Source organism: Lithobates pipiens, unplaced genomic scaffold, assembly GCF_037356315.1.
Source record: "Lithobates pipiens isolate NorthernLeopardFrog02 unplaced genomic scaffold, aLitPip1_a1.2 Scaffold_8, whole genome shotgun sequence".
NCBI lineage: Eukaryota > Metazoa > Chordata > Amphibia > Anura > Ranidae > Lithobates > Lithobates pipiens.
The window spans coordinates 32,986,773-33,011,536 of NW_027507903.1; the positions used below are offsets into that span (position 1 = coordinate 32,986,773).

General features: G+C 43.8%; 1 protein-coding gene across 1 annotated transcript in view; it reads left to right on the plus strand.

The window, feature by feature from the left end:
- Window positions 1-24,764, plus strand: part of AGBL1 (AGBL carboxypeptidase 1) — a 1,055,086-nt gene that overhangs the window by 279,287 nt on the left and 751,035 nt on the right. Inside the window, exons 7-9 of the mRNA XM_077473970.1 lie at window positions 11,103-11,311; window positions 18,915-19,086; window positions 21,528-21,595. Of these exons, the coding sequence (XP_077330096.1) occupies window positions 11,103-11,311; window positions 18,915-19,086; window positions 21,528-21,595 (449 nt within the window). The remainder of the gene's footprint in view (window positions 1-11,102; window positions 11,312-18,914; window positions 19,087-21,527; window positions 21,596-24,764) is intronic.

Genomic DNA, 24,764 nt, shown 5'->3' on the forward strand with positions numbered 1-24,764 from the left:
CCCCTGGGGCAGGACCCGGGTCCCCAAATACTTTTTATGACAATAACTTGCATATAAGCCGTTAAAATTAACACTTTTCATTTTTCATGTTAGTGTCTCATAGACTTTAGCGGTGTTCCGGCGGCTTTCAAATTTGCCCCGAACACCGCATATTGCTCGGTGTTCGCAGAACATCCAAACAACCAAAGTTCATCCTGAACTTATGCTCGGCCGAACCGGTCACCCATCCATAACTGACAATGCTGCTGTGTGCTGTGTCTCCTGTGCTCCTTCCTCAATAGCGATGTTTCATTAATACAGGAGATGTGTTACTGCCAGGGCCGGGACAAGGGATAGGCACAAGGAGTTGCTGCCCTTGATGCAGCATCAATTGTAGGGGTGGGGGTGCCCCAAGTTCATTCTACTGTAAGGCTGACAGGAGTAGTGTCAGTAGCTTCAATACTTCTGTCAGCCCAGCCCTGGAAGCAGCAAGGAGACGAGGACAGAGCCAGGAGGAGGTGCAGGCTGGGCTCTCTCTCCCCATCCCCCTTATAAGCTCGTACATAATGAAGGGAGAGGGGAGGCGCAATTTGCCATGTTTTCCCTGGGCACTGGATGATCTTGTCTGAGCACCAGTTACCAGCCAGATCACCAGGTGAAAAGAGGGGAAAAAAGCCAAAGAAAATAAAATGAATGCTGCCACCATATTCAATGATTCAATGATTGGTAAGCTGAAATAAAATATAATAAATATCCCCCAAAAATATATAAAAAAACATTTTTTTTCCTCAGTTTAGGCCGATATGTATTCTTCTACATATTTTTGGTAAAAAAAAATGCGATGAGCATATATTGATTGGTTTGCGCAAAAGTTAAAAAACAATAGAACAGAATAGAAAGAATATAACAATTTCTCAAAATTTGAATATAATGCATTTAAATGGAATAGAAATAAAGATTAGAACAGAATAGAAGATAAAATAATAGAATATAATAGAAAAGTATAGAATAGAATAGAAAAAAAACAACAAAAAAAAACAATAGTATAGAACCATCTCCAGAAAATTTAAATTTTGAATAGAATGAATTTGAATTAGAATAGAATAGAAAATAGGGAAATAGAATAGAAAAGAAAAGAACAGAAAACAAAATAATAGACTAGAATAGAATTAAGCAAAAAAAAAAAAAAAATTGAATAGAAAGAATATAACAATTTCCCAAAATTTGAAAAGAATACATTTGAATTCAAATAGAATAGAAAATAATAGATTAGAATAGAATAGAAAAGAATAGAATATACAATTTCCCAAAATTGGAATAAAATAAACTTGAATAGAATTGAAAAGGAATAGATTTGAATAGAATAGAAGATAAAAGAATATAATAGAATAGAAAGGTATAAAATATAATAGAAAAAAACAATATAATAGAATAGGATAGAATAGGAGAGAAAGAATATAACAATATAACCATGTTCCAAAATTCACATTTCACACAGAATAAATTTATAAATACGGCAGTAACTGTGCAGTGAGTCGTTCAATGTGTTTTAACATTTTTGCAATAGCGTTTATTTGCGCTGTTTAGCGTTAGCGTTTTTTTTTTATATATTTTTTTTTTCAATGGATCCAAAATGTTTATGGACTTTTATCAGCATTTATGAGCATTTGGCGTTTTTTGTGGTCAGAAAAACGACTCCTAAACGCGATTTTATGGGGTTTGGAAAACAGCCCATAAACTCCACTGCTGATAAACATCCAAAAACGCCCATGTGTACACAGACACATAGGATAACATAGACGGGAATTTATGGGCTGTTAAAAAAAAATACTCAAACTCCCAACAGCGTCCGTTTCTGATCTGTAGTGTGCAGGGAGCCAAGTCTCTCCTGAATTAGTAAGAGAAGTTTTGTTGTTTATTTCCTCCTTCTAGAACTTTCTCAAAGTTTTTCCACATAGGGGAGTGGGATTATTTTGTTTTTTTATGCCTACTTTCTGCATCTTCTGCTCTCAATAATTTATTTTAGGATATTTTAACAGAAAAATATGTAAAGCTGCGTCTCTCCTCTCCCCCCCGCACACGCGCGGTGCCACATGTCAGCGTATCCTGTCAACTTATAAATAAGTAACAACAATAAGTGATAAGATTGGAAGCTGCCACAATAACTCAAGAATTGCAAATGGGCTTCATCCATTTTTAATGAAATGACCTGAAATTGTCACTTTTCCATCCAGTGATTTCTGTGACTATAGTAGCACCACAAATTGCTTAATAGTTTCCTTACAGGAAAAAAAAATAATTCACCGATTTCAAAATGTTCACAGCGAAGAGGTGAAAGATGAAAAAAGGAATGCCTACTGCAAGAGTGGCACCGCTTGGTAGACGGATGATTTGCATTTCTTCTTCGGATTCTAACAGATAAAGAACAAAGTGAGAAAGTTGAACTCCAAGCAAAAAACACTAAACAATATCCCCATCCTCCAAAATAATCCGTACACATCCACCACTTAAAGGGGAGTTCCAGGCTTTTTAGGTTTATTAAAAGTCAGCAGCTACAAAAAGTGTACCTATTCCACGGTCCAGCGATGCGACCGAACGGGATGTCGCTCCTCTCCCCCTCCTCTCCGCCGGCGCCTCCATTGCTACTCTGAGCACCCGGCCTTGACAGCTTTTGGCTTCACGGCCGGGCATGCATGGCGCATGTGCGAGTCGCGCTGCACTCCCGGAGTGGACAGGCGATCTCCTGTCACGTGTCCCAGGAGATCGCCTAGAGGGAGGGGCCGACTAAGGTCGAAAGGAGGAGTCGCCTAGGCGGCCCCTGGGCGGAAGGAGGAAGTGGGACAGGAACTCCCCCTCCTAATGAAGTCCCCACTCCCCCCCCCCCCAAAAAAAAATACATCCCAAATGTGGCATGTAAGGGGGAGAGAGGTGCTTAAAGCAGAAGTTCCATTTTTGGGTGGAACTCTGCTTTAAGAGGAACTGCAGTCTGCTCACATCATTTGTAATAAAAACATCTTTGCCATTCTGAAGCTTCCCTCCAACCACTTTGCATTTTATTTTATATATACTGTGATTCTGTACTTGCCAAATATGCTGCAGAAATCTCCCTCCACTGAATCTGGCTTCAGCCATTTTAACTGTGGGCAGCTGAAGCTGATGCCTGTTCACTTCCTGGATTCACACAGATACACAGAGGTACACCTCCAGCTCTGCAGCTCTCAATGGCCCTTTTATGACTCACCCCCCCCCCCCCCTCCTGGCAAATTCTCACCAGAGTGAGAGAGAGAGAGCTGTGCATGATGTCATAAGCCTAGGCCAGTGATGGTGAACCTTGGCACCTTGGCACCTTAGATGTTTTGGAACTACTTTCCCCATGATGCTCGTACACTTTGAAGTGTAGGTGACCCGACTCACGGAGGTCCCGGCCGGCGACGCACACGCGATGGCACGGCGGCAAATTTAAAGGGACGTACCTGTACGCCCATTTGCCTGTCCGTGCCATTCTGCCGACGTACATTGGCGTGCGTCGGTCGGGAATCGGTTAATAAGGGAGAGTTTAGAAGAAAGCTATGTAAAAATTTTAATTTGCTCAGATTTATTCTTGTCTTTCTGTACTCTCCTGCTAATATTGTAATTATGATTATATGTATAATGAGAGTCTTTAAAAAAACATATGCTAAAACAATTGTAAATGACTGGACACCAGGTACTAATTATTATCTCTATTAATGAGTGCTTTCTTATGAAGTAATGAGAAGGTTCAGTTACCAGCTACAAAAGCTCAATAATTTAGTGACTTATGGGAAATTACTAAACAGACAACAAAGATAAATGTGGAAAGTAAGATATATAACTAATCGGCATTCAGACTGCTTATACTCTCAGTCTACTCCAAGTCTACAGTTTTAGGATTGAAAGCAACCGAAGAATACACGGGGGGGGGGGGGGGGTTGATTTACTAAAACTGGAGAGCGAAAATCAGGTGCAGCTCTGCATAGAAACCAATCAGCTTAATTGAACAAGCTGAAGATAGAAGCTGATTGGCTACCATGCATATCTGCACCAGATTTCGCACTCTTCAGCTTTAGTAAGTCAAGCCCTTCGTCTTTGTCCTTCTATTTGTAGTCAACTCATAGTAGATCTAAACCTTTTTATAAAAATTTATATGGGCTTTAATACAACACCGCCATAGGTGGAAAAAAAATGAAAATCTCCAAAGCAGTTCCCTCTAATAGAAGAGGTGTAGAACCTAATATGTCTCTGATCTTCATTCCATTGACTCTCTTCAAGCTCCACCAGAATTGGAAAACTTGTGATACTTTGGAGAGCAGTAAACGCTTGTCTTCACCTCCGAGCACTATGGTTCCATCCTCTGACTCCTGTGTCCCTACTGTGTCCTGTAGCAAAATAGGGCTGACAATCTTGGACGTGTCAAATGTTGAAGATTCTGACTGAGGTTGTAGGGCTTCAACTGAGTGGCCCCAAGCTGTCAAAGAGATAGGCTAACGCTTCGTACATACAAACAGATTGTTGGCCAACAAAACTGTGGACTTTCGTCCGAAGGGCGTTGGCCCAAACTTGTCTTGCATACACATGGCACACAATTGTTGGCCAACAATCACGAACGTAGTGACGTACTACATGGTTTTTCAGCTCTTTAGCGCCACCCTTTGGGAGCCTTCTGCTAATTTCGTGTTAATAGAAACTTTTCTTTTCGCGTTTTTGCATTTCGTGCTTTTCCGTTTGTCAACCAGCCATGTGTTATTTATTATTGGCCTTGGAGTTATTGCTTTGACATTATTTTTTGGTTGAATAATGATTTGATTTGGTATATTTTCCATATTTTTGGATGCATAGAATACACTTTTTGGTTACATTCTATTGGCAGATAGCATGTCTAATTTTTTTTTTTTTTTTTTTTTAATGCACAATAAAAAAAATTGTATAGAATAATACTTGGCTATGTGTTTTACTTCAAATGACAGTTTGGGAGTAGGCAGTTACATTTTAAAAAATACAATGTAAAATTGAGAAGGGACACCGACATCTTTGTTCTTAAAAACTACGGGATAATGGTGTTGTGGTAACTTGCCCAAAAAAAAAAAAAAAGCATAATAATATTATTCTTGATATCACTAGGAAAAAAAAGCTTTTGAAAATTAGTTTGCAATAACTCCATCAGTATCACCAGCAAAGCAGCTTCATTATTATCCCATTAAAGAAGAAGATTTGGAGATTTTATAATTTGCCGCGTCACAAATGTTCTCCATTACGAACGCTAGTTTACAAGACCGACCGCTTCTGGCTCGTCCTTGCTTCCGAGCATGCATGTTTGGACTTTGGACTTTTGTCCGATGGACTTTTGTACACACAATCGGAAAATCCGACAAAACACATTTATCCGCGGAAAATTTGAAAACCTGCTAGCCAACATTTGTTGGCGGAAAGTCCGACAACAGTTGTCTGATGGAGCGTACACACGGTCGGATTTACCGCCAGCAGCCTGTCATCACACATTTACAGTCGGAATATCCGATCGTGTATACATGCCTCAAGTCCTTCTTTTTTTGCAAGGAACTGCTTTTTGGATTGTTCTAGTGATGCCAATGTCACTTCAACCTAGTTCATGATAAGACGAAGGGTCACGACTGAAAAAAGATCTGGTGATTGGCTCCCGATCAGCTCTCTTAGCCAATGGCTGTTTTGTCAGAGCGCAGTAGAGCAGCAGGGGAGAACACTGTACTAATGTCACATAATTAGTACAGCAGCTCCTCTTGAGCTGTCAGTTTTTTATTGTTCAGACCTGCTGACTTGAACAAAAAAAAAAACGACTATTGTGCAGCTTCTCTCCACACCATCCCCTATATGACTAATGGATAGATGCGTTCAGGGTGGATATTCAGAGGCATGTAAACGCAGATGTTTCTAAACGTTGGTTACTATCTATCAAGTTAACCACTTCAGCCCCGGAAGATTTGGCTGCTGAATGACCAGGCCGTTTTTTGTGATACTGCACTGCGTCGCTTTAACTGACAATTGCGCAGTCGTGCGATATTGTAGCTAAATAAAATTGACGTCCTTTTTTTCCTCACAAATAGAGCTTTAATTTGCTGGTATTTGATCATCTCTGCCATTTTTATTTTTTGCACTGTAAACAAAAAAAGAGCAACAATTTTGAAAAAAACAACAATATTTTTTACTTTTTGCTGTAATAAATACCCCCATTTTTTTTTTAAGCACATTTTTTCTCAGTTTAGGCCAGGGGTGCCCAACCTTTTAAAGAGGGAGAGCCACTTACGCGACTTGGTAACCAGTCGCGGGCCACAATGACTGGAGTGGGCGGATGCATATGCAGAATGGACACGGACATGGCTCGCTCTACTCTATGAGCCTTCCAATCTGATCTGCCGTGATGGAATAGGACAGACCCCCCCCCCTTCTGTTTTTTTTTAGTGGACTGGATTGAAGGTAGGTGGGTGTATACGGTCACAAGTCCGTTTACATCTGTGGCTCAATAGAGGTGAACGGAGGGTCCGATTGGGTCGGACCGATCATGGCAAAGGGGTCTAATGCTGCTTTCACACTGCTGCGCTGTGGTTTACCTGCACTGCACTTGGCCTTCCTGCGGGTTAGCTGCACTTTACCTTATGCCACGTACACACGACCAGACTTTTTGACAGCAAAGGTCAGATGGAACGAGTCCGTTGGACAATTCGATCTTGTGTGGGCTTTGCTTGCCAAAAATCCGGCGAACTTTAGAAATAGAACATGTTGTAAATTTTTCCACCGGAACTCCGCCGGACTGGGAAATCTGTTCGTGTGTATGCTAGTCCGACGGACAAAAACCGACACTAGGGCAGCTATTGGCTACTGGCTATGAACTTCCTTATTCTAGTCCGGTCGTACGTCATCACGTTCGAATCCGTCGGTCTTTGGTGTGATTGTGTGTGGCCAAGTCCGTTCATTTGGAAAGTCCGTCGGAACTCCGCCAAAGGTCAGTCGGAAAGGCCGTCGGACCTAGTCCCTCGAAAAGTCCGGTCGGGTGTACATGGCATAAGACTTCTATTATATCCTGCAGGTGTGGTGCACTTTCTGAAAGCTCACCACACCTGCAAGTAATAATGGCTCAGTGCAGGTAATTCACATGTGTTCTGCGCTGCACCTGCAGATCAGTTTGAAAACAGCCCAGTAACCACTGCAGAAGAGATGTGCCCATATATACACTGTGATTTTAGTAATAAACTGACCTTTAATAATAGTCTTCCATTTAGGTATCACCGGCTGTTGCTGTCCCAGGCAGAGTGCATTTGGTATTAGTCCACCTGTGACAGGAGGCGGCACTATACAGGAAGCATCAGTTTATGCAGCTCTGTAGCCACTTACTTTCTCTACTGCCAGCTTCATTAAAGTGGTTGTAAACCCTTACAAACCACTTTGACCTACAGGTAAGCCTAGATTAAGGCTTACCTGTAGGTCCAAGAAATATCTCCTAAACCTATACGGTTTAGGAGATATTTACAAAAAGATAGCCACCGCTGTCTACAGAGCATGCGCCATAGACAGCGGTGCACATGCGCACTGGGAAGGCTGCAGATCGCGGCGATATGCCACTTGTGTCAGCTCCCGTGCGCATGCGTGGGAGTGATGTCATTGTGGCTCCAGCGAATCACAGCGCCGGAGCAGCGAAACCTGGAAGTCCCTCTGGGATACATGGCAGCGGTGAAGAAAAAGGAGGACAGCTTCGGGGGCTTCGTTCTCAGGTAAGTTATTTATAATGAGCTAGTATGCTATGCATACTAGCTCATTATACCTTTGCCTTGCAGGTTGCATTTTTTTTTAAGTGCCTTTACTTCCTCTTTAACAACACTGATGCTCTGGGATGATGAGTTGGCAACCCACAATCTGGGCTTGCCAACCTGCTATCCCAGAGCAGGAGGTCGCGGGCCACATCAGAGGGCTCCGCAGGCCACATGTGGCCCCCGGGCCACTGGTTGGCCATGCCTGGTTTAGGCCGATATGTATTCTTGTACATATTTTTGGTAATAAAAAAATCGCAATAAGCGTATATTGATTGGTTTACACAAAAGTTATAGCGTCTACAAAATAGGGGATAGATTTATAGCATTTTTATTATTATTATTTTTACTAGTAATGGTGGCGACATTATGGCGGACAGATCAGACAATTTTGACACATTTTTGGGACCATTTTCATTTATACAGTGATCATTGCTATAAAAATGCGCTGATTGCTGTAAAAATGTCACTGGCCGTGAAAGGGTTAACACTAGGGGGCAACCAAGGGGTTAACTGTGTTCCCTGCTACGTGTTCTAACTGAAGGGGGGATGGGACTTGCTAGGGGAAGAGATAGATCAGTGTTCATACTTTGTATGAACACACGATCAGTCTCTTCTCCCCTCAGATATGAGGGATACCACTTACGTGTATGTTAGTTGTTGTCTGTACCCGTAGTACAGCACAGAAACAATAATACACATCTTGATTTTTTTTTTATATGCTACCTAAATCACACTGATACTGAGGACTCATGCACATTGGGCATTAAAATAACGTTATATGCCAGTAGTTTTGCAGTGAGTTTGTCAACGTTTTTGCAAAAGCTTTTTTTTTTTTTTTTTTTTTTTTTGCGTTTTTGCAGCGTTTATTAATGTTAGCATTTTTAAGTGTTTTTTTGGGGGATCAAAAATGTAAGAAAACGATGGGGAAACGCATTTTTGAGCGTTTATCTATGTTTTTCTGTGTTTTTTTGACTTTAGAGCGTTTTTACAGCTGAAAAACTCCTCTCACTAGTTTTTGGGGTTTTTTTACAGCCAGAAAACGCCCCTACCAAAAACAGTTGATGACAGCCTATGTGTGCATGGACACATTGGATAACACACTGGAGAGTTTATGGACTGTAGAAAAAAAAACGACAGAAGCCAAAAACAGCAACTGTAAAAACATCCAAAAACGTCCAGTGTGCACGAGGCCTAATTAAAAAAAAAATCCTGTCCAAAAAATACTGACATGACCTTTGACTCTGACCTTGACCTTTGAACCTTACCTAAACACTAATCCTGGGGCTGACCTAGATCAAACCTTGATATAGGTATTTTGTTTGATTATTTTTTATTTTTTTATTTTCTGCAACTACTTTCTTTTTTCTATCTCTGCAAGGACTGAGAAAGATGCAATGGGGGTTATTTCCTAAAGACAAATCCACTTTGCACTACAAGTGTAAAGCTCACTTGAAATTGCACTGAAAGTGCACTTGGAAGTAAAGTCGCTGTAATCCGAGGGCGACATGCAAGGGAAATAAAAAAACTGCATTTTAGCTTGCACATGATTGGATGATAAAATCAGCAGAGCTTCCCCTCATTTCAGATCTACCCCTCAGATTTACAGAGACTGCATTTCCAAGTGTCCATCCACAGAGACAGAAAACACGGGGGCGGGCTTCACAGTGACTGATCACTTTGATAGCCAATCAGAGGTTATCACAACGATCAGATGACCCGGAATTGGACGTTCCTGGTCCAGAACATTAGAACGGGCCCGAGGCTCTCAGTGAGACCCCAGACTATGTGCTGGCAGTGTGTCGTGTGGCTCATAGTATGTTTTAAACGTTTGCAAACAGGTAATTTTTCCCCTTCATTGATGTGTGCTAATGAGGCTGCACTGATAAGGTGGCACTAATGGGCACTGATAGGTGGCACTGGGCACTGACGATGCATCACTGGTGGGCACTGATGGGCACTGGTAGGTGGCACTAATAGGTGGCACTGATGGGCACTGATAAGCAGCACTGAAGGACACTGATAGGTGGCACTGATGGGCACTAAAAGGCACTGGTGACATGGATAGCTGGCACTGACAATGAGGCATTGGATGGGCACTGATTGGCAGCACTGATGGGCATTGATAGGGGCACTGGTGGGCACTGATAGGTGGCACTAGTGGGCACTGGTAGGTGGCACTGTTGGCCATTGATAGGTGGCACTGGTGGGCACTGATAGGTGGCACTAGTGAGCACTAGTAGGCGGCACTGTTGGCCATTGATAGGTGGCACTAGTGGGCACTAGTAGGCGGCACTGTTGGCCATTGATAGGTGGCACTGGTGGGCACTGGTAGGCGGCACTGTTGGCCATTGATAGGTGACACTGGTGGGCACTAGTAGGTGGCACTGGTGGGTGTGGAGTGTGCGGGACCGATGTCCTACTTACACAAACCAGTAATCTGCTTTTTTTCCTCCTCACGCTGGAAATTCATGTTATGTCTGGTATGGAGCTGGGTGGGTATTGATGATCATTAAGTATTAATGTTATGGGGGGAGGAGCTGTGGACCTCGAAATTTCATATGTGGTTCTGATGTTAGTATTTGATGGCAGGTAGTATGTCATAGCTGCCTGGAGCTGGAAATATGTCATTATATGAAACTGCGTTCAACTATAATGATAAATTGTTGTTACTATGCTCATGTTTCAAGCCTCAGAATTATACTTGCTGAGACGTGTTTCGGGGTTGTTTTTTTTTTGGGGGGGGGGGAGTGAGGCCTGGTACCAGACTATCCCCCCAATTGTTTTATGTGTTTGCCTGATGTACCTCATTTGAAAATTAAATAAAAATACTTTTACAAAAAATAAATAAATGCCTATACCAGTGATGGTGAACCTTGGCACCCCAGATGCTTTGGAACTACATTTCCCATGATGCTCAACTACACTGCAGAGTGCATGAGCATCATGGGAAATGTAGTTCCAAAACATCTGGGGTGCCACGGTTCGCCATCACTGGCCTATACTGTTTAAAATCCGGTAATACACCATCTCACCCTGCTCTGCAAATGCTCAGTTTCTCTCTATTTTTGTGGCACTGCGCCTAAAATCAGAGACACTAGAGGCCAATCTCTAACGATTTACTGCTGCTCCGGGGCTCTGGCCTTATGAAAAATGGCGGCCTCCGGCAAGAAGAAGATGGGAGCGGTGCTGGAGGCAGTTCACAGCACACACTCATTTTCATAGCATAATTATTAAGAACATTATTAGTTATCAAGTTCCTTATGGGTAAAGTTCCACTTTAACGAATAATAACATTATAATTATAAAGTTTTAATGTATTTCTAGAGTCCAATGTCAGAAGAGCGGTGAACAGAAACTATGTGTGTGGCTTGCTGAATTTCTACCAAGATTGGCACATCAGTGATTCTTCCAATGCCTACATCCCAATCCGAAGAGGCCTACTGCGCTGCCTTAAACATATCACCAATGTGCGATCGGGAAGAGAAGCCTTCATACAAGCCCGGGGAATGGAGATACTCTACAATACAGCACAAGTAAGAAAGGGCAATGGACACACAGCTCTTCACTCTGTTAATACTACTCAAGATGTTTTCGTTTTCATACATTGACCTTTTTCATAGTCTTCGTCTTTTCACCATCTGACATAAAAAAAAAGTCGCCACCACGCACTATTTCTAGTTTTTTTATGAATTTTTCTTTTTTAAGTTTGCAAGTTTATTTTATTTGATGTACAACACTGAAAAGATGTCAAAGGCTTAGATTATAGGAAGTAAACCAGTAGAAAGATCCAGCATATATTTTCCTTATCTCCTATCAGTAGATAGTTTTACCGAAAAGCAATAAAAGATCCGTCCCACAGAGTTAGCAGTCTATTAGTTTGTGGTCTACTGCAGAGCAATGTTCCAAAATTGGTAATGATTACATCTTTGATATATTGCATCTTACTACGGTTCCTCACGCAGCACGCTAAGAAAATGTATTTATAATTATAAACTAATGTTGTGATGTGAATGTTATTTAGGTACAAAGGGAATCATTTGCCCAGAAGAAAAGAATAACTTTATCTTATTTGGTAATACAGATTCTGGAAGGTTTTCATTTCAAAGAGATTTTTCCATCGCTACTAATTAACGTGGATTGGATTAGTTGTGGGGGGTGGGGGAGGGGTTATCTCAGCTGGACCTCAATCAGGTAGCTCTGTAGACGCTGGAGCATTTTTGAGCTAATTTCTATTTAATAGAATAGAAAAAAATAAATTAACACTTTTAGTTGAATTCCTACCACGGCGACCCCTGCTGACTCCCATTGGACCACAAGAGGAATGCCCTGTACACACAATCGGATATTCCGATGACAAAATCCGTCGGATTTATTCCGATGACAAAATTAGTCTGATTTTTTCCAATGGATTTTGGCCCAAACTTGACTTGCATACACACAGTCGCACAAAGTTGTAGGAAAATCCAATCGTTCTGAACACGGTGGCGTAAAACACATACAACGGGACTATAAACAGATCAGTAGCCAATAGCATTCGGCTCGTAATTTATTCTGAGCATGCATGGCACTTTGTCCGTTGGAATTGTCTACACACGATTGGAATTTAAACAATCAGGTTTTGTTGTCGGAAAATTTTAGATCCTGCTCTCAAACTTTGTGTGTTGGAAATTCCGACGGAAAAAGTCAGATGAGGCCCACACACGATCGGATTTTCCGACAACACGATCCGATCGCACATTTTCTGTCGGAAAGTCCGACCGTGTGTACGGGGCAGAAGAGTTGTCCTCTTTGATGGAGAAAAAAAAATGAATTCCAAGTTTTACGAGTTTTTACTTAACATTGGTTTAGAATAAAAATGGCAAAGTGGTATTGCCAAGTAAATAGTTCTTAATCATTAAAAAAAATAAAAACACTTGTAGATTTTTTTTTTTCTTGGTTTGGTGCAGACATCTTTTCATCAGTTTATAGAGCACAATGAATCAGACATATCAATACTTACCCCAAATGAGCTAATAGTCTAGTCTAGCTTTTTCATCCAGGGTCCCGTGGAACCCTGGGATTTGCTAGGGGTCCTTGAGCAATAAGCAATTTTTGCCTCCTAGATAAGTAATCACTGACACCATTGATCTTTTTACTTATCTGTAATGGCTTCTTTGTATCAGTGACCTACAATGTAAAGAGCATTCTTCCCATTGACCACCAATGGTAAGGAGCCTTCTTCCCACTGATCACCAATGTAAGGGACATTTTTCTCACTGACCACTAAAGTAAGGAGCATTCTTCTCACTGACCACTAATGTAAGGAATCATTTTCTCACTGTCCACCAATGTAAGGAACATTCTTCTCACTGACCAGCAATGTAAGGAATATTTTTCTCACTGTCCACCAATGTAAGGAGCATTCTTCCCACTGACCTTTAATGTAAGGAACAGTCCTTTCACTAACCACCAATGTAAGGAGCATTCTTCCCACTGACTCTCAACATTAGGAACATTCTTCCCACTCACTACAAATGAAAGAAGCATTCTTCCCAATGCCCCCCAATGTAAGGAGCATTCTTCCCACTGACCCCCAATGTAAGGAGCATTCTTCCCACTGACCCCCAATGTAAGGAGCATTCTTCCCACTGACCCCCAATGTAAGGAGCATTCTTCCCACTGACCAGCAATGTAAGGAGCATTCTTCCCACTGACCAGCAATGTATGGAACAGTCTTCTCACTGACCCCCAATGTAAGGAGCATTCTTCCCACTGACCCCCAATGTAATGAGCGTTCTTCCCACTGACCCCCAATGTAAGGAGCATTCTTCCCACTGACCAGCAATGTATGGAACGGTCTTCTCACTGACCCCCAATGTAAGAAGCATTCTTCCCACTGACTACCAATGAAAGGAGCATTTTTTCCACTAGACTTCAATATAAGGAACATTCTTCCCACTGATTACTAATGTAAAGAGCATTCTTCCCAATGACCCCCGATGTAGGGAACATTCTTCCCACTGACCTCCAATGAAAGAAGCATTCTTCCCGCTGACCCCCAATGTAAGGAACATTCTTCCCAATGACGACTAATGTAAGGAACAGTCTTCCCACTGACCACCAAAGAAAGGAGTATTCTTTCCACTGACTTTCAATATAAGGAACATTCTTCCCACTGACTACAAATATAAAGGGCCTTCTTCCCAATGACCCCTGATGTAGGGAACTTTCTTCCCACTCACTCCCAATGTAAGGAGCCTTCATTCCACTGACCTTCAATGTAAGGAACATTCTTTCCGCTGCCTACCAATGTCATGCCGCGTACACACGATCAGAATTCTTGTCGGAAAAAGCTCTGAAGGCTTTCCCATCGGAATTCCAACGGAATTCCGCTCAAACTGTCTTGCCTACACACGGTCACATCAAATTCCGACCGCCAAGAACGCGGTGACGTACAACACATGCGTAAACATAATTCTTCCCACTGATCATCAATGTAAGGAACATTCTTTTCAGTGACAACCAAAGCAAGGAGCATTTTTTCCACTGACTACCAGTGTAAGCGGCATTCTATACACTGACCATAAGTAGATCGATTTTCACAGAGCAGTGCAGGTTACAGGATACTGCCTTCTCTTGAATACTTGTTTGCTCCTTTGACAGCCAAATGAGAATACAGCAATTAATGTAGGTTACAGCTGTAGTTGCACCGTGGCTCAATTCTCATGAACATGTTATGTTTGATGCCGGTTTTAAAGTGGAGGGCCACCCTAAAAAAAAATTAATATTCTTTAAAATTCATTAATATTCTTAAAAATAATTTTTTTTTTTTAAATTTGAAAAAAATAAATGTTTTACTCTACCAGAAATCCCTGTTGCTAGGCAGTCTTCCTAATCTGCCTCTTCCTACTCTGCTGTGATCTTTGGTCTTCTCTCCTCCTTGCGTTGTCTTCTGGGTAAAGGGGTATGCTGTGTTCTGGGAACTGTGTGTTTCCTAACAGAGCACTTCCCATTCACAAAGCACTGCGCGACTCGCGCATGCGCAGTAGGAAACGGGCAGTGAAGCCGCAAGGCTCCACTGCCTGTTTCCCTTAGTGAAAATGGCAGCGCTGGAACCCGAGAGCTGAGGGATGGGTCGGCCTCGGGCGGCCGACATTGTGAGTGCCCTGGAAAGGTAAGTGTCATTATTAAAAGTCAGCAGCTACTTTTTTTTTTTGCTGTTGACATTTTAAAAAAAATGTCCCTGCTGGAACACCCCTTTAACTGCCAAACTCAACAGGGGAGCTTTTTTTGCTGCGATGCGAAGCAAAGCATCATGGACATGGCATGTGTACGCTGCTGTCTAACTGCCTTTTCACATTAGGGGAGAGTACCTTGGGTTTGGGCGATAAAAAATTGTCTCAACCACCTATTTTTACCACTTCCAACCACAAGCTTAAACCTAAGACCAGTTTACAAGTAAACCTGTATATTTAACCTGTATTGTTGGAGGAAACTGGAGCACTGGGAGGCAACCAATACAAACTGCAAGCTTACAGTGACCTTGGTTGAAACAGAGCAATAAGTATGTCAGCAGCATACCAAGGATCTCCAGAATGAGTCCAAAGCTTTATTCAGCATTTGCATCATGGTTACAATAGCAATGTTTTGGAGCCACGCAGTACCCCTTTATCAGGCATTGGTCACATGCAGGATGAAGGGGTCCTGTCAGGCCTTGAAATGTTGCTATTGTAACCATGATGTGATCATTCAAAAAAACTTTGGACTTCATCTGGAGATCCTTGGTATGCTGGTGACATACTTCTTGCTCTGAATGTCTTCAGTTTCCAGCTGATTGGTCACTGCAGCACCCACTTACATCTACAGCCAAGTTCAGGAACTTGTGTGTTGGGAATAGAGATGGACGAACTTCCGATGGGAAATTTCGCGAACACGAACGCGGGCAAAAGTTTGCGAACTGCAAAGTTTGCGGCGGGCCCCATTGACTTCAATGGCAGGCGAACCTTGAAAATACTTACTAGCTGTGCACACATAGTCACACCACATGGCCACTGACATAACACATGTATGAAGTGAATCTGGGATCGACAACTACACGCATTCTTTTTTTATCTGTGAAATTTTGACAATACAGGAGCGCATGAAGGCAATGTAGGAGAGGAAAGGTCAAGGTAGGCTATGAAGAGGGTGCAGGAGATGATCACCAGCACCGTGATAGAGAGCACTGACACCAGCACCGTGATAGAGAGCACTGACACCAGCACCGTGATATAGAGCACTGACATCAGCACCGTGATATAGAGCACTGACACCAGCACCGTGATATAGAGCACTGACAGCAGCACAGTGATATAGAGTACTGACACCAGCACGAGATATAGCGCACTGACACCAGCACCGAGATATAGAGCACTGACACCAGCACCGTGATATAGAGCACTGACACCAGCACCGTGATATAGACCACTGACACCAGCACCGATAGAGAGCACTGACACCAGCACCGTGATAGAGTGCACTGACACCAGCACCGTGATATAGAGCACTGACACCAGCACCGAGATAGAGAGCACTGAGACCACACCAGCACCAAGATAGAGAGAGAGCACTGACACCAGCACCAAGATAGAGAGCACTGACAGCAGCACTGATACCAGCAACTCGCTGCTGGGCAAAAATATGACAACGCTCAACCTCTTCAAACAGGAGGGTCACTGGTTTATCGCACCAGTTATAATACTTTTTTTTTATTGCGTTTGTCACTCTTTGTAGTATCGCTGCAAAACCGTTCAGCAGTCACAATGCTGCACAGTGGAAATGCACTATACTATGCTTTCTATATGTGCAAGTATTTTATACGTGTATTACACACCTATATACTGCACACCAAATAGTACACCTATACCAGTCCTTAAAAGGACCTTTGTGGACCACGTAGTTAGTGATTTGCAGAGTGTCCCTCAGGCCCTACACTGATAAAAGACTGCTGCAGAAACCAGCAGTAATCTGCAGCACAGCCCTGCACCAGCACCCTATATATTGTACACCTATACCAGTCCTTAAAAGGATCTTTGTGGACCTAGTATCTAGTGATTTGCAGACTGTCCCTCAGTCCCTACACTGATAAAAGACTGCTGCGGAAACCAGCAGTAATCTACAGCACAGCCCTACACCAGCCCCCTATATATTGTACACCTATACCAGTCCTTAAAAGGACCTTTGGGGACCTAGTAGCTAGTGATTTGCAGACTGTCCCTCAGTCCCTACACTGATAAAAGACTGCTGCAGAAACGAGCAGTATGCTGCAGCACAGCAATGCACCAGCACCCTATATATTGTACACCTATACCAGTCCTTAAAAGAACCTTTGTGGATCTAATAGTAATAGCTAGCTAGTGATTAAACTGACCGTTCCTGCTGCACACAGCGTCCTGTCCCTACACTGACAAAAGACAGCTGCAATCACCAGCACAGCAGTGCACTGAACCCTATATACTGTACTACACCTATACCAGTCCTTAAAAGGACTTTTGCGGACCTAATAGCTAGTGATTTGTGTCACTACAGTCTCTCCCTGCTGCACACAGCTCCCTGTCCCTACACTGACAAAAAACAGCTGCAATCAAAAGCACAGCAGTGCACTGAACCCTATATACTGTTCTACACTTATACCAGTCCTTAAAAGGACTTTTGTGGACCTAATAGCTAGCGATTTGTGTCACTACAGTCTGTCCCTGCTCCACAGAGCAACCTCTCCCTACACTGACATAAGACAGAATGTAAAATGGCCTCCAGATCAGGTCTATTTATAAGGTAGGGGGTATGTCCAATTGTCCATGTGCTGAAATGTCTCAATTGGCTGTCCTGTACCCCATGATGGATGTGTCATCATGGGTCAAAGTTCTTTCACACTGTAAACACATATGTCCGCTGGGTGAAAAGCGGCAATAGTCCGCCGGTTTGGCGAATCGCGAACACGCAAAATTCACCGCAAACCGACTGCCGGGCGAACAGTTCAGCCATCCCTAGTTGGGAATATCTTACTTGAACTTGGTAGGAACAGGGTCTAATGTCCCGTACACATGATCAGACATTGATCAGGCATTCCGACAACAAAATCCATGGATTTATTCTGACTGATGTTGACTCAAACGTATCTTGCATACACACGGTCACACAAAGTTGGTAGAAAATTGCGAACGTCAAGAACATGGTGGCATACAACACATACGACGAGCCGAGAAAAATTAAGTTCAATAGCCAGTGCGGCTCTTCTGCTTGATTCCGAGCATGCCTGGAGCTTTGTGCGTCGGAATTGTGTACACACGATCGGAATTTCTGACAACGGATTTTGTTGTCAGAAAATTTGAGATTCAGATCTCAAATTTTGTGTGATGGAAATTCCGAAAGAAAATGTCCGATGGAGCCTACACACGGTTGGAATTTCTGACAAAAAGCTCCCATCAAACATTTTCCGTGGGAAAATCCGACCGTGTATACAGGGCATTAGACTTACCAATAACCAGATATCCAGAAATACTTAGATAATTTATCAAAATTTACCAGAAGAGTGGAGTTGCCATCAAACGTGTTTGGTCTATGACGGGGGTCTCCAAACTGCAGCCCACAGGCCAGATGTGGCCCTTTGCTTGCCATTATCTGGCCTTGTTTCTTCCACTGACACCAAAGACAGGGCACCATTCCTTCCCAATGACACCAGCAATGGGGTATTATTCCTCCTCCTACTGGCCACACTCCAGCCCTACTAATATTTGAAGGACAGTAAACTGGTCCTTTGTTTCAAACATTTTAGGACCCCTTGTCTATGGCATACACAATGATGTCCACATGCTTGATGGTGTCCCTCTACTGTCATGAACCAAGCAAATGGTGGTTATGTGGCAACAGAGCTGCATTTCAGATCTTTACTGTTGTGAGACCAGCAACAAAAAGTTCTGCTTCATAAATACCAGTGTGGTATGTATCTTAAAGTCAATGCATGATGATGTATGCCTCCCAGTCACTCAGCGTCATACGGCGTGTAGTTCACTAGCAGCTGGAGGCTTTTAATTCATAACACAGCCAGGCTTGTTTTATGTGTGTTATTGATTTCCTTACACGTATTTTACACTGCCGTATTTTCTGTTCTCTCCCTAGGAATGTTTGCGTTGGAAAAACCTGGACTCTGTAGTCAGCGCAGCAATACAGGTTTTAAGAAAGTGCTGTCCAAAGTGCACGCTGCCGCTCTGCAGTATTAATAGCTCCTATACCTACCCCGTGCCTGGAGCAAGCCAGACAATCACCGCAGCAAAAAAATTCTCCCAAGAAGGTAGACTAAAGCCTCATACACACTATCAGTTTTTCTGCTGAGTTTTTCCTTCAGACTTACCAAAACTATGTAGTAGAAGGGCCTGCCTGATTGCATACAAACTGAAACTCCTAAGGTTTGACCTCATATTATATGGTTTTGGTAAATCTGAAGGAAAAACTCAGCAGAAAAACTGGTAGTGTGTATGGGGCTTATGCTTTTCTATTTAACAGGGCTGATTTACTAAAGGCAAATAGGCTGCTCTGTTGACTTTGCAAGACAAGTTTAATTGTGCAAGGGAATTTTCTTTTAGTGTATACGGTGAGATTTCACTTTGCAAAGAATATCAAATCTCTTGCAGGAAAAAACAAAACAACAGTATTTTTGCTTGCACTTGATTGGATGATTGAGGCCCCATATACATCTGGTGATTTGGGCAATTCTGCCCCGAATTCCAAATGACACTGCTAAACACGCCACACGTGTTTGGGTGCCAATCATTTTTTAAGGCACCTTAAACAAGGTGTGGTTTTGCTACAAATGTCGTGCAATAATAATTTGGAGATTGTAGCAAACCTCATTATGAGCGAAGCTTGATTCCCAAACGCAGCTCGTGTTTCTTTGTGGGTGACAAGCTTCATGCAATGCGGTTTGCCACGATTGCCGCACAATTATTGCACAACAATCATGGCAAAACCGCACTGTGTTTAAGGTGCCATTGAAAATGGATCGTACCCAAACACGCGTGACGTGCTTCAGCCCGATTACAGTGCAGGCAGAATCACGCCGGTTCCGCCCGCAATCCCAAATTGCCAGATGTGAATGGAGCCTAAAGGTTTAGTTCACCTTTTGGTAAAAAATAAAAATTAATGCACATGTTTTTGCAGGTACAAAAAAAGTGCATTTATTATTTTTTTAACACTGCAGCCTGTAAAGAACTGGAATTTTGTAAATAGGTGTGGCACTAAAGAATAATCAATAACACATTGTCAGAAACCATGAACCAGACCGAGACAGAATTACAGTAAAATCACACTTGTTTATTAATAAAAATTAAAAGGTAAATAGAGTAAGCGTAGTCAAAGCATAGCCAGAGTCCAGTAACCGGATCAGGTAGTCAGCCAAGCCAAAGTTCAGTAACCAGATCAGGTAATCATCCAAGCCAGAGTTCTGTATCCAGATTGAGTAATCAGCCAGACCAGAAGTCAGGGATCTAAGTAGAGGAACAGCAGGCAGGATCTGGAGCCAGAAGGGATGTCAGCAAAGCCAGTCTTTAAACGGGAATGCAGGAGATGGTTTCTTATGATGTGACCAAGGCGAAGGCAGAAATCAAGTGAGCTGTATGGCTTTAAGTAGGCAGGACTGACGAGCAGAATCAACAACAGCTGGGTAACTGTGGAGAGAGATGGGAGTTTGACAATTAGCCGACAGCTGAGTGGCTAGCTCAGAGAAGGAAGGGCTGAGCCCAGCCCTGACACACATACATATAAATCACAAGTATAGATGAAAAGTCCATAAAAAATCCAGACAAAAAGGTGAATAAAACAGTCCACAGGTGGCCACTCCCCTCGACTACGTTCCGCTGTGATGAAACATGTAGGATGGGGCCAACGGAGGTGATGTGAGCATACAGGCCGGGAGCTGGAAGTGGGCTATAGCGCAGCACAAGGAAAGATTCAAACTCTTTTACTGAGATGTTAGAAACACCTCCCAGGGAACATATTTACCCCTTGATCGCCCCCTAGTGTTAACCCCTTTCCTGCCAGTGACATTTATACAGTAATCAGTGCATTTGTATAGCACTGATCGCTGTATAAATGTCAGTGGTCCCAAAAAAGTGACAAAAGTGTCCGATCTATCCGCTGCAATGCCGCAGTTCTGCTAAAAATCGCTGATCATTGCCATTACTAGTAAAAAAAAAAATGGTAAAAATGCCATAAATCTATCCCCTGTTTGCAGATGCAATAACCAATCAATATACGGTTATTGCAATTTTCTTTACCAAAAATATGTAGAAGAATACATATCGCCCTAAACTGATGAAGAATTTTTTTTTGTTTTTTGGAATATTTATTATAGCAAAAATTTTAAAAAAAGTTTTTTTTTTTTTCAAAATTGTCAATCATTTTTTGTTTATAACACAAAAAATAAAAACCGCTGAGGTGATCAAATGCCACCAAAAGAAAGCTCTATTTGTGGGAAAAAAAGGATGTCAAATTTGTTTGGGTACAGCCTCACACAACTGTGCAATTGTCAGTTAAAACAACGCAGTGCCATATCGCAAAAAATGGCCTGGTCAATAAGGGGGAAATCTTCTGGGACTAAAGTGGTTAAATCAATCCCATAGAGTGTTTACTGGCTTGTAATACACCATATAACTGATATGTTTTAATATACCTGTATGAGAATTATTGAAAGCTTGATAATATTGTTTCTGATAAAGCATCTTATATCCCTCATAGATGAGTCAGAAGATGAAGATGAGACCGATACAGACTTAAATGTCATGAATGATGAGAATAAAGAAGAAGTGAGTATTCTATATTTATATTCATATGCATTGGCTGTGGTCCAGGCTCATTTAATAATGAAAAATGATGTGTTGTGGCTCATTTACGCTTGCAGTTGGGGGGAAGGTGGTAAAAGAAAATGGGGTTTAGATGCATTTTTACACCCCTCCCCCCAACTGCCCCAGTTTGAACTCATTCACATGGGCAGAAAAATAAAAAGGCTGCATTTAGACACATATTTTCTGCATGAAAGAATGGTCCAGGCTGGCAGAACTGCAAGATCCTGCGTAAAACGTTCACGTTTCCGTGTTTATGTTCATTTATGTGCAGCAGTTTATATGCCTATGTGAATGAGCTCTTAAAGTGGAGTTCCACCCAAAAATTAAACTTCCACTTTTCGGACCCCCCCCCCCCCCCTCCAGTGTCACATTTGGCACCTTTCAGGGGGGGGGGGGGGGGGGGAGTAGATACCTGTCTAATACAGGTATTTTGCTCCCACTAGGCATATATACCCGAGCCACCCGCCTTTCTACTTTCCAAAAGGGGGTCATTTGGGGGGTACTTGTACTGTCCTGGTGTTTTTGGGCCTCATCATGATTGATCAATTTTCAGATACAGTATATACCATAGTTTGTGGATTGTATAACTTTCATACAGTCTGAATAATATACACTAATTTGGGTTATTTTCAACAACAAAAAATGTAGCAGAATACATTTTGGCCTAAGAGCCCATTCACACAGGGGCAACACGACTTGTAGGCGACTTGAGTCAGGCAACTTGGACACGACTTGAGTTAAGATCACAGCGCGACTTGGGACGACTTCAAAACGACTTGTGATGACTTCAAGCCCGACTTGGGACGACTTACAAGTCGCCCCAGGCCAGGCGACTTTTGCCGAGGCCAAGCAGAGAATGAGCTCAAGGGGGAACTCCACGGCAAATTTCTGAAAAAAATTTGGCGTGGGTTCCCCCTCCGAGAGCATACCAGGCCCTTAGGTCTGGTATGGATTCCAAGGGGAACCCCCTACGCCGAAAAAACGGCGTGGGGGTCCCCCCCAGATCCACACCAGACCCTTATCCGAGCACGCTACCCGGCCGGCCAGGAAAGGGGGTGGGGACGAGCGGGCGCCCCCCCCCCTCCTCAGCCGTACCAGGCCGCGTGCCCTCAACATGGGGGGGGTGCCTTGGGGGAGGGGGGGGGGCGTGCGGCCCCCCCACCCCAAAGCACCTTGTCCCCATGTCGATGAGGACAAGGGCCTCTTCCCGACAACCCTGGCCGTTGGTTGTCGGGGTCTGCGGGCGGGGGGCTTATCGGAATCCGGGAGCCCCCTTTAATAAGGGGGCCCCCGGATACCGGCCCCCCACCCTATGTGAATGAGTATGGGGTACAATGTACCCCTACCCATTCACCTGTGGAAAAAAAGTACAAAAAAAAACACAACACAGGGAAAAAATATTTTATTGCACAGCTCCGGGGGTCTTCCGTCTTCGGGGGTCTTCTCGCCGGACTCCTCCGCTATCTTCTTGTAGCTCTTTTGCTAGCGGAGGAGTCCGGCTTTCTTCCTCCCCGCCGCCGGCCTCTTCTCCCGACTTCGGGGGTCTTGTCCCCCTCTTCGGCCGCCGCCGCCGCCTTCCGTTCTTCTTCTTCTTCTTCTTCTCCAGGAGATGTTGACACGACGCTCTCTCCGGCCACAATGCCAGGGACGCGCTCCGCTGCCACTTATATAGGGACAATGGGGCGGTGTCACATGGGTTGATGTCACATGGGTTGGTCACATGGGTTGATGTCACATGGTAAGGGGGCGGGGTCACCATGTGACATCAACCCATGTGACCAACCCATGTGACATCAACCCATGTGACACCGCCCCATTGTCCCTATATAAGTGGCAGCGGAGCGCGTCCCTGGCATTGTGGCCGGAGAGAGCGTCGTGTCAACATCTCCTGGAGAAGAAGAAGAAGAAGAAGAAGAAGAACGGAAGGCGGCGGCGGCGGCGGCGACAGAAGACCGGGCCACCGCCTGTAAAAGAGCTATAAGAAGGCGCGGTGGCCCGGCAGAAGAACCGAAGAGGGGGACAAGACCCCCGAAGTCGGGAGAAGAGGCCGGCGGTGGGGAGGAAGAAAGCCGGACTCCTCCGCTAGCAAAAGAGCTACAAGAAGATAGCGGAGGAGTCCGGCGAGAAGACCCCCGAAGACGGAAGACCCCCGGAGCTGTGCAATAAAATATTTTTTCCCTGTGTTGTGTTTTTTTTTTGTACTTTTTTTCCACAGGTGAATGGGTAGGGGTACATTGTACCCCATACTCATTCACATAGGGTGGGGGGCCGGTATCCGGGGGCCCCCTTATTAAAGGGGGCTCCCGGATTCCGATAAGCCCCCCGCCCGCAGACCCCAACAACCAACGGCCAGGGTTGTCGGGAAGAGGCCCTTGTCCTCATCGACATGGGGACAAGGTGCTTTGGGGTGGGGGGGCCGCACGCCCCCCCCTCCCCCAAGGCACCCCCCCATGTTGAGGGCACGCGGCCTGGTACGGCTGAGGAGGGGGGGGCCGCCCGCTCGTCCCCACCCCCTTTCCTGGCCGGCCGGGTAGCGTGCTCGGATAAGGGTCTGGTGTGGATCTGGGGGGGACCCCCACGCCGTTTTTTCGGCGTAGGGGGTTCCCCTTGGAATCCATACCAGACCTAAGGGCCTGGTATGCTCTCGGAGGGGGAACCCACGCCAAATTTTTTTCAGAAATTTGCCGTGGAGTTCCCCCTTCAGAGCTAATAATTCTGTCAAAGTCGCCTCCGTATAGACGGAGATCCGACTTGGAGGCGATCTCCATTGAAATCAATGGGTACCGGTCGCCTACAAGTCGGATAGAAGTAGTACAGGAACCTTTTCTGAAGTCGGAGCGACTTCAGTAGTGTGCATTAAGACGGCTCTCATTCACTTACATTGCTTTTTAAATGTTGTCCGACCTGAGGCGACCTGAGGCGACTTGGGGCGACCTGAAGTCGGATCAGGAGTTGCCCCTGTGTGAATGGGCTCTAACAGAAACAAAGAAAAACATGTTTTGTTTTTTGTTTTTTTCAAAGTTTTCAGTCTTTTTTTCATTTATTAAGCAAACAATAAAAAAACCCAGTGGTGATTAAATAGCACCAAAAGAAAAAAAAAACATCTGTGCGAAAAAATATAAAAATGTCA